This window comes from Myotis davidii, unplaced genomic scaffold (genome assembly GCF_000327345.1).
Source record: "Myotis davidii unplaced genomic scaffold, ASM32734v1 scaffold1395, whole genome shotgun sequence".
NCBI classification, from domain to species: domain Eukaryota; kingdom Metazoa; phylum Chordata; class Mammalia; order Chiroptera; family Vespertilionidae; genus Myotis; species Myotis davidii.
The window spans coordinates 900543-911906 of NW_006288604.1; the positions used below are offsets into that span (position 1 = coordinate 900543).

Below are 11364 nucleotides of genomic sequence, written 5' to 3' on the forward strand. Positions count from 1 at the left end.
CAGGCCTCTCCCCGTGGAGCACGGGGCCCGCGGCCACGGCAGGCTGGTCTGGGAACCTAATTCAGACGGAACACGCCCCAGCCGCTGGCACGGTGAACAAGTAGAGAATCCACGGTTCATATGGCGGAACTGTGTCCCCAGATCCACGGTGGCGTCCTGACCCCAGCACCTCAGGATGAGCCCTGTGAAGAGGTGACGAGGTTAAAACGGAGTCACCAGGGAGAGGCTCTGTGTCCTCTAAGGAGAGAGAGGACACACAGAGGGAAGACCACGTGAGGACACGGAGAAGCCGCTCTCTACACGCCAAGGAGGGGCTCAGAGACACCAGTGCTGCCGCACCCAGGCCCCGACTTCCGGCCCCAGGACTGAGAAAACAGCTCTCTGCGTCCCTCCGACCCAGCACTTTCCACGCGACTCGAGCCGACCCAGACCGTGGGAGGCACCTCTGTGCCAGGTGCACAGCGCCGCAGCCAGGAATCGCCACGAGACGGGGTCCCGGCCTCCCTGCAGGAGCGAAGTGCTCCCCTTCGGCCTCTCCAACACGGGACTTCCGGGCCTGGGTGTGAGCAAGTCACTGGGACGGGGAGGAGCAGCCAGGAGCACATCGGGGTGCGGGAAGAATCCGGCAGTGTTTGCCTGTCTTCCTGGAAAAACTGGCTCAAACTGGGCTTTGTCTGAGCACCCCCTCGTGGCCGGAAGCCTGGAGGAAGGACGCAAGCCGGGGCACAGATAAACGACAGGATGTTAGGCTGTGAGGTGTCCAGTGGGGTACCCTGGGGACCAGGTCTTAGTTAACATCTTCATTAGTGATCTGGAAGGAGCAGTAAACAGCACATTAATTAAATTTCCAGATGACACTAAATTTGGAGGTGCCACAGAGAGTCAATGAGGACAGAGAAATGGTGCAGATGGGATCCAACGAGGTCAGTTAGGAGAGTATCCAAAAAAAAATCTAATTAAGGACGTCCCTGTATCTGGAACCCCGTCTGCTCTCTGCCCGACGACGGGAGGAACAATGCAGGCGTCCCTTGCTGTCTCGCTCTCACGGGGAAGCCGTCTCCACAGGCAGGAACGGGCGGATTCCGCAGTGCTCAGGCAGCCCCTGGCACGGAGAATTCTCCTTCCGCTGGTCAAAACCCAAAGCCACACAGACTGGCAACACGTGCACCTGGGCCTGACGGAGTCCACACTCGGGAGGGCCTGTGCAGACACACGCCTGAGCGCGCCTGCAGCCCAGGCACCCAGCCGGGAACGGAGCAAGTCCTGGCACCATATGTTCACAGACAGGCACGGAACTCTGTGCCCAGAGGGTGATGCCAACGCTCGGGCGCACCCAGCAACAACACAGCCAGGTCCAAAGATCCCAGACAGTCTGCTGCACTCCCACGCTCACCGCAGCGTTATTTACAGCAGACAGGACATATCCCAAGTGCCCGTCGATGGACGCACGGATGTAAAAAACACATGTGGCACGCACCCTCCACACGCACAGCACACACCTCCACACGCACAGCACACACCTCCACACGCACAGCACACACCTCCACACGCACAGCACACACCTCCACACGCACAGCACACACCTCCACACGCACAGCACACACCTCCACACGCACAGCACACACCTCCACACGCACAGCACACACCTCCACACGCACAGCACACACCTCCACACGCACAGCACACACCTCCACACGCACAGCACACACCTCCACACGCACAGCACACACCTCCACACGCACAGCACACACCTCCACACGCACAGCACACACCTCCACACGCACAGCACACACCTCCACACGCACAGCACACACCTCCACACGCACAGCACACACCTCCACACGCACAGCACACACCTCCACACGCACAGCACACACCTCCACACGCACAGCACACACCTCCACACGCACAGCACACACCTCCACACGCACAGCACACACCTCCACACGCACAGCACACACCTCCACACGCACAGCACACACCTCCACACGCACAGCACACACCTCCACACGCACAGCACACACCTCCACACGCACAGCACACACCTCCACACGCACAGCACACACCTCCACACGCACAGCACACACCTCCACACGCACAGCACACACCTCCACACGCACAGCACACACCTCCACACGCACAGCACACACAGCACACACCTCCACACGCACAGCACACATAGCACACACCGCACGCACAGCACACACCACACACACATCCACACCCTCCACACACACAGCACACATAGCACACACTCTCCACACGCACAGCACACACCCTCCACACACACACAACACGCACAGCACACACCCTCCACACGCACAGCACACACCCTCCACACGCACAGCACACGCAGGCAGTGGGTGAGCCTCCAAGAGGCCTCCAATGGGCGGTTCTCTTGCCATCACTTCCCAACTCCTTTTCAAGGTGCAATTTCTTGGCCGCGGATGGTAAGAAAGCCCACCTCTCTCCTGGCTGAGCACCTTCCACCCTCCGTGCCTGCAGAGCACACGGGGGGTTCACCAGGCGGCAGCGTGTGCCTCAGAGACAGGGGCTGTGCGTGCAGCCGGGCTCCCTCCTGCCGTCCGCAGACCAGGGGGCAGAGTCTCCATGGATTCCAACTCTCTCCCTGCTGCTCCTGCCTCCGTCGCCAAAGGAATCTCAATCATTCTATCTCCCAACTGTGGTTGTCAGGAGAGGCCCTAAGGGAGAACTGCTGTGCTCCGACCGCTCTGGGAGCTCGAGGGCGTCGCAGGAACCGGGGTCAGAGCTCCCCCAGGTGACATGCAATCTGCGAGCGTGAAGGGGCAGCTGGAGCTAGTGGGGCTCAGAGCATCCCCACAGTTTCCTGGTGGTGGCAGCGCGGCCAGACTCGCCCTCACCCCTCAGGGCAGAGACCCTGGTAAAGCCCACACGCCCCTCGCCCAGGCTCCCCGTCATCACACACGCCCCGAGGTACTGGTCCTCTCATCAGCATGTGCTCACCACAGCCATCGACCGACCCGAACCCCAGGGAGCGGAGGCGAAGCCACCCTCATGTGGGAGATGCCCGAAGACCCCCCCGGGCAGCCGCGGCTCACCCACCGCCTGGGGGTCCAGCTGCTGCCCCACAGGGGGGCCGGGGGCTGAGCAGGTCCCGGGGCCTGGGTGTGGGGTTAGGGAACGGGCACCCAGACCGTGAGGTAGGCACCCCATGCCCATGTCACATCAGCGAGAGGCCAGCAGTGAGCATTACTCTGCCGTGTGCATTCCAGCACGGTCTGCGAGTCCGTGGCAACAGTTAAAGAAGAGCCTGGGAAGAGCCAGAAAGCTTGGCAAACGGATCAGGCCAAGGGCACAGCCCACGGGCGGAGGGAGGGCGGGGGAAGGACCAGAGTGCGAGGCACAGAGAGGACGCTGGCGCCCCCTGCTGCCCAAGAGGCGCCATGGGTACAGCCAGCCACCACATGTGCACCCACACCACACACACGACACATAACAGACACACGACATGCACAACACATGACAGACACACGACACATAACAGACACATGACATGCACAACACATGACAGACACATGACACACCCCGCAGACAGGGACGCACACAGCATACATGACACGCTCACACGACACGTAGGTAAGATAGGCCCACACAAAACACATGCAACAGATACACATGACACGCATGACCCATGTGACAGGCAAATACAACAGATGCTCACACATAACAGACACACGACATGCACAACACATGACAGACACATGACACACCCCGCAGACAGGTACGCACACAGCATACATGACACGCACACACGACACGTAGGTAAGATAGGCACACACAAAACACATGCAACAGATACACATGACACACATGACCCATGTGACAGGCAAATACAACAGATGCTCACACATAACAGACACACGGCACACAACAGACAGAGCAACGGTGTGAACCGTTTCTAATTCAGAAAAAGAGGAAATGCTAATGACACCGAGACTCTAGGTCAGTAGTTCTCAACCTGTGGGTCGCGACCCCTCTGGGGATCGAACAACCCTTTCACAGGGGTCGCCTAAGACCATCGGAAAACACATATATAATTACATATTGTTTTTGTGATGAATCACTGTGCTTTCATTATGTTCAATTTGTAACAGTGAAATTGGGGGTCACCACAACATGAGGAACTGCATTAAAGGGTCGCGGCGTTAGGGAGGTTGAGAACCACTGCTCTAGGTGGTCTGCTCAAGTTCCATTGGCTGGAAGGCAGTGAGGATCGGGCACAGAGATGTAGCTCTGCTTTGCCACTTAGAAGCTGTGTGACACCAGGCAAGTAGCTTAGCCTCTCTGAGCCTCCGCTACCTCATCTGTAAACTGGACAGACTAATTCCTATGTCAAAGGGTCATTGAAATGATTATACAAAATCATAAAGGAAAAAAGGAAATGAAGGTAGTAAAGCCATAGTTTTTAAACAGAGTCCATTAAAGACTCTCTGAAACACTAGAGGCCCGATGCACGAAATCTGTGCAAGGGGTTCGGCCCTCGCAGCCCAGCTGCCTCAGCCCTCACAGCCCCGGCTTCGTCCGGACGGTGGCTCTGCTGTTCGGTCTAATTAGCATATTAGCTCTTTATTACATAGGATGCTTTTTTCCCAAAGCACCGTGGGAGACCCGTGAGGACCTGAACCTGGGAGTCCGAGTGCCCATGCAGATCTCACAGATCTGAAGTGGACGTGGGAGGGGCAGGTGTCAGGACCCACAGTGTGACTTCCCCGAGTGACAGCATGTTCCCGGGCTCAGAGGCCTGGCCCCCGGGGGACGTCGGCCACGATGAGGGTGTGCTCCTGTCTGCAGGGAGCGCGGCCCATCGCCCGGGGGCCGCTCCCTGTCGCCGCCCTGTGGTGTAGCCTCGCCCTCGCTCCTGCCCGCCTGTTGCTTCCACACTGGGGCACTCCTCCTGTAAAGTATCAGGAAGAAAACTAGAGGGTTTTTTAAAACCTTCTTCCATGTAGACGCTCCGGAAGAGTGTACTGAACGTGCAAAGCCACCAGCACCCTGACGCCGAGACCCGACTTCTCACACTCGTCAGAGCGATGGTGAAGTGCAGACGACGGCAGTGATGCCCTGTCAGCGAGCCAGGACAGGGGTGAGCCCTGCACGCGGTGAGGCTGGACGGACGGGGGATTCGAGGTCACGCACCGCCGACAGCGCTGCCGTTCCCAGGCGGTGTGAGGGGAGCAGAGCGCGGACAGCGGGAGCTGCTCAGGCCATGCAGGCCGACCGACGGCTGTCTCTGTCCACCTCCCTCCCACGGGACCAGAGAAGGGCCGGAGGGAGGTGGACGGTGCATGTCGCATGGAGGACGGAGTCCATGGCTGTCAGGGCCACAGACCCGCAAACTATCCGCACAGGCGGGGGAGGGCACTTCGGTGATAAACTAGTTACAGCTACTCCCACACAAGCACAGAGGACGTTCCATCCCAAACAGGCCGGGGAAGGTGGGGGTGGCGCCCCAGCCGCCAGGGACCACAGCACAGGAAGTGACTTTCCTCCAAGGCGACAAAGGAGGAAGAGGGGCCTCCCCGGAGACGCTCCTCCGACCCGGACAGCGGAGGAGGGAAGGGCCTGAGCGTGGGTCCCGGACGCTGCGCCCCATCCGCCGATGACGCAGAGAAAAGCTAAGGAAAGGGCAGAGAATCAGGGCAGAAAGGCCAGAATCAGAACCATCCTCCTGCCCTGAGAGACGTGTTTTTAGACCAGGGGTGGGGACAGAGGAGGCGCACGCAGGGATCTATGGCGGCAGGGCAGCCCTCGGGTTCCAGAGCGGCACCTGGAGCCCACAGACACAGGGAGACGCCCCACTGTCACATTCCAGAGCCCACGGGAAGGTGGGTGAGCGTGTGACACTGTCTAAGGTGACAGATGCTAACGAGCGTCCTGCTCCCTGAACAAAGAAAGAAAACATTTTAGAAACTTCTTGCAAAACCCAGAAGGCTCTACGCAGGCCCACGTACAAAAAAGGAAAAGCAGGCGATTTCCCCAAAGGCAGAAGCTGAGCGCTGGTTGTTGGCGATGACCGAGAGGGGAGGCTGAAGGGAGGCGTGTCACAGCCGCCTGGGCTGGCACCGTGTGCACGGTCCCCGGACACGAACACCCAGCGCGTGTGCGAGGAGAAGCTAGCAGCGCACTGAGAGGCATGTCCGAGCCGCTATCACCCACACACAGGCAGCAGGGAAGACGCTGCCCTGCGCCTTCCTGGGCGGTGCCGCTAATTGCCATCCTGTATCCCAGGACCTCCAGCCCCCCCTGCCCGCCCCGAGGGATCAGATCCAGGAACAGCTGCTTCCAGGCCCGAGTCTTGACTTGGGGCTGCATCACCCCTGCACCATCGGCCCATAGGAGCACAGCCTCTCTGTGGACACAGCGCCCTCCCTGACCACAGATCCTATAAACTGTGCACCAGTCCACAAGTGACACAGAGCCACCCACCGAGGGCGCCTCGGCGGCGGTGCCTGAGGCTGGGTACTCACTCTTGCTGTAGCAGGTGGCCAGCACGCCCTTGTCCGCGGGGCTGGCACTGATGTGCCAGATCTCACCCACTTGGTGGAGGAGGACATTTTTGTTTATGATGTTGTTTTCGTCGTCAAAGTCTATGATGTGGATCTACAGGCACAAAGAGAGCAAGCAGGTCAGGACCTCACGGGTAAAGCAGCGACAGAAGCGAAGGCATCTGGAGCATCGTCAGGGCTGCTCCTGTTCCGCTAACAGGGCACGGTCTGAACAACCAGCTGACTACGCTCCTCTCAGAGACAGGCGTGACGTCCCCGTGTTGTTAAGGTGGCAACCACATCACACAGCCCACCATTCCTGGCCCTAACGAGACGAGACACCCCTCCCCCACAAGCTCTGTGCCAGGTGGCTCACTGAGGCCGCAGCTCATGCCAGGGTGTCATCCAGGGCAGTGCCAATCGGCCCAGAGCCTCTGGAACCTGCTGGACGGCTGCGGGGAAAGGAGGGGGGCCTGGACGGACCAGCTCTGCCCACTCCTCGGTGCACGTGGCACATCACCCCTCCCCCACAGTTGAGGACTGGGATGGGACTGTACACCAATACATCTTGGACTTCTTTTTAAAAACCAGTCCAACAGCTGTCAACCCTCTGGTCCTATAACATCTACATATATAAAAGGCTAATATGCTAAGTGTCTGACCATCTGACATGTCGCTATGGCGCACACTGACCACCAGGGGACAGACACTCAATGCAGGAGCTGCTGAGCTGCAGTAACTTGGCAGCAGCGGTCTGGCCTATCTCCCCCAGTCCCACCCCACCGGCTACATTCTAATTAATTTCCTTTCAATGTGCACGAATCCGTGCACTGGGTGACTAGTTAATTATAATAATCACTAGAGGCCCAGTGCACGGGCTCGTGCACCAGTGGGGTCCCTCGGCCTGGCCTGTGGCGATCGGGCAGAAACCAGCAGTCCGACAACCCCTGAGGGGTCCCAGATTGCGAGAGGGCGCAGGCCAGGCTGAGGGACCCCACCGGTGCATGAATCCATGCAGCAGGCTGGTTCCAGCTTGATCCCCGCAGGCCAGGCCGAGGGACCTCACCAGTGCATGGCACCAGGCCTCTAGTCTATAATAATAAAAGCATAATATGCTAATTAGACCAGATGTCCTTCTGAACGACCTTCTAGATGAAGCTGGTGCTGGCAGCCAGGGGAAGGAAGGCCTACTCTTGCACGAATTTCATGCACAGGCCTCTAGTATGCATATAAGACCTTTGGTTAATCTCTTCCGCCTCCCACCTCCCCCTTCCCTCTGAGATCCATCAGTCTGTTCCATGTTTCCCTGCCTGTGCATTGAGTGTCTGCCCCCTGGTGGTCAGTGAGCATCACAGTTACAGGTTGCGTAGGTTTTTATGTATATTAGTGTAGATACTGCACTTTACCTACTAAAGGCAAAGTTAAACATACTGTCTCCATGCTTTTCTGGATAAATTTCGAGGAATTAAAATGATTTCCACTTTCACTCTCTTATCAATACTCCAAGCCAATGAGAAAGATAAAACATTAACTTCAAAAATAAGTTTATACTAAGAAAATAATCGTGGGCCTGCACAAAGATTTCAATCAGAGAATGTTCGCTGTGGCGCTGATTACAGTAATGAAAACTCAGAAGTCCCCTCAGTGTCCGGGGTAAGGCGGCTCGGCTAAGCTGTGGACCCGACTGGACGCAACGCACGCTCCACTCTGTGCGGTGAGAGACCGTGGTGCCGGACGGGCCATCGTCACTGAGGCATGAAGACAGACGGGGCGAGCTGCCTGCATGTTCTGTGGACAGCAGGCATGTCCCCGTGACAGAGGACCTGGAAGGGACTGGTTCTCTCCTGATGGCGAGAGCACAGACTGACTCTCTCCTTCTTTGTGGTTTGTGCTGCTAACATTTAGCTCAGCACAGACGTGCATCACAGGCACAGGCTCACAGGCGTTGCTCTGCCGTCAGAACAAGCATTAAGTGCTATTTTTAGCAACACACCCTTGACCCCGGAAGCCTCTGCACGCCACGCCTGCTACACGAGCCCGTGCTGCCCCGACACGTCCCCTCGCAGGGCCTGCATGGGACAGTAACCCCAGGCCCCGCAGGGGTGGCTCTGGACTCAGCAGAATTCAAACTCCCCACTGCCACTCATCGCCGTGTGACCCTGAAACTGCTTCCCCGAGGGCACCCTGAAGACGAGCTGTGTGGTCCTGGGCCCCCGGCCCGCACTAGAACCACAGAGAACTGTCCTGTTGGAAAGGATACGCAGTCACAGAAACAAGCAATGTGACCAGAAGGCACCGGAATAAAGGCGAGTGGGGAAGACTGGGGCACAAAGGAAAGATCCATTCATGTCGGCCCAGAGGCAGGGAGCACCTGTGCCGGCTGGGCAGTGCTCAGCCGCGTCTGAGTTCTTTAACAACAGCTTATAACGCAGACCACACTCACAGGCTCTGAGTCAGCACTGTCAGGGTTGTCAAAGTCGGTTCACCAGGCAGGGCGATGGACATCTAGGAGTGAGAGCTCTAGGATTCATGAGGAAGCAGGGCCCAGGCCACAGCTGGGCACGGAGTCCAGCCAGTCTTCCTGCTTCCTCTCTTATTGAACAAAGATAAAATCTTGGAAAAAAAGTGTTTAAAATTGAATATGAGAAGTCAAAAGCTTCCCTCTGAGGGACAGGCAAGGTCACCTCTGAGCAAGATGCTGCCTGGCACGGCCCTGCCCTGGCTGGAAGGCTGGCTCACCCCACAGCAGGTACCCCCCGGCCTCCCCCACCATCCCCCAGCCTTGGCCCCACCATTAATGCGCCCGCCTTGTCGTTCCCAACAAAACACACCCCCGCTGGCCGGCCTTTCCTGAGGAAGACACGACAGCGCAGGCTGCAGGTCGCCAGCACCAGCCTCCTCACTCGGTCCCAGGGCGGCGTCGGCCTCGGACCACAGGCCATGGGGCCAGGAGGCTGGGTCCCGCACTGATCCCGCCACGTCCTGGCTGAGTGACGCTGGGCGAGCCCTCACAATCTGGGCTCCTGCTGCAGCATTTGTAAATCTGGGGAACTGAGTCCTAAGATCCCTGTGACACAGAAACCGGACCCTCAGTTGAGCCTTTAATGATCGGTGACGGTTACATATGATCGACCCCTCATCCTGCCACAGTATGGCCACCACCCACCATCCGGATCACAGGCTCCGCTGGAGCAAAGGCCCGCATGCCCACATCCTGTCCCTGACCCAGGACGCGCTCCCCATTCCAGCCTCACCGTGCCAGCAAGGGCGGTTCTGGGAGCAGAAGGGGTGCAGTCCATCTGGGCCAACCCCAGACAGCGTCTCGGGCAGTGCGTCCTGGCCACTGAGCTGAGGGACGGAGAGGAATGTCAGGGCCCCTAAATCAGCGGGCCGTCCAGAGAAGTACAGCGAGAGCGCCAGGGGGTCTCAGCCGCGCTGCGGAGCCCTGGGTCCAGCCTCGCCCAGAACACCTCCTGGCGACGCTTCCATGACACAGGGCAATACATTCCTGTCATGTTAACGGAATGGGGGCGGGGAGAGGGGGCAGGGAGACATGGAGGTCAGTGAGCCTGGCCTGGGGCCCCAGACTCTGCTCCCCAACAAGGGTGGCCAAGGACAGAACCTGCCGGCAGAGGGGCACCGTGTGGCAAAGCCGTCCTTCATCAAAATGCAAGCACAGGACACTGGAGTCACAAATTAAAGAGGAAAAGATTTACAGGGCGAGAGCTGCAGAGGAGCCAGCTGTGCTGTCATCCCTCGAGGGCCGTCAGCCTTTCCACAGCCCGCGGGGCCTGTCGTCAGGGCCGTGTGGAGAGAGGCAGGTCACAGCCTCCTCGCGGCCAGCCTGGCCCTCCCCCACCTGCATAAGAAACGGGTTGGCAACAGGCAGTGAAACCCCTGGGAAAAGGACAGTGCAGAGGCTGGCCCCTCCCGCCTGAACCCGGTTCCCAGCCTCTGCCGCGCTCCCCCCACGGCCCACGTGCACACCCCCACGAAGGAGAGCCTGGGACACACTCAGAAGTGCGCGTCCGCCCATCGGGCAGTGCGTCCGCCAAACCAAGGGCACGGAGACAAAGGCTTCCCGCGACAGGAGAGGCAGCCACTGTGACAGCTCCGACGTTCTTCAGAAAACCAGCGGCAGAGCTGATAGCAGCCCTTTCTAGGGAACTGACGGCTGCGGGAGGCGCTGAGGCCCGAGGCACAGCCAGGGGCGTCCGCGCCGGCACAGCCACCCTCCCCGGAAGCCTGGAGAGCAGGAAAGGGGGCGCGGGTGGGAGGTGGGGGCGGCAGAGCAGCCGGGGGGCGCGTGGGAGGTGGGGGGGGCAGAGCAACCAGGAGCGGAGATCCATGGTCCCAGCTCCCGCAGCACGGCCAGACCTGAGCTGCCACCACCTGGCCGGGCCGGGCCTGGGCCAGCTGTCTGACCTTGGGACGCGTAGCTCCCGCACCGGCCGTCTGCGTGGGGGCTGCACAGACAAGCACAGCACGTGCTCAGGGCACAAGCTCTATGAACTGCACACTGAGGGGGGCAGGGTGTCTGAGTCATAGGTCTGCCCATTCCGCTGGGTCACCTTGGGAAAACCATGTGACTGCTCAGGGCCACCTTCCTCATCTGATTAGAAATGGGGTCAACACCACTGGTTCTGTCCACTGAGGTAGCAGGTGTGGGAATGGCCTGACCCGGCTCCAACCCTGAGCTTGACCCCAGGGTCAGAGGCTCCTGCAGCTGCTTTCAGCTCTCACCTGTGTCCTGGAAGCCTGTGTTTACCTTCAGGCCTCGGTCAAGAGGGCCCCTGGGGGCCAGCACCCGGCCTCGCCCCCCCTCACCAGCACCCGG

At 59.3% G+C, this 11364-nt stretch overlaps 1 protein-coding gene across 1 annotated transcript in view; it reads right to left on the reverse strand.

The window, feature by feature from the left end:
- The window catches only part of TSSC1 (tumor suppressing subtransferable candidate 1), a 57902-nt gene that overhangs the window by 41587 nt on the left and 4951 nt on the right, over positions 1–11364 (reverse strand). The window contains exon 3 of the mRNA XM_015561793.1: positions 6510–6642. Within this exon, the coding sequence (XP_015417279.1) occupies positions 6510–6642 (133 nt within the window). The remainder of the gene's footprint in view (positions 1–6509; positions 6643–11364) is intronic.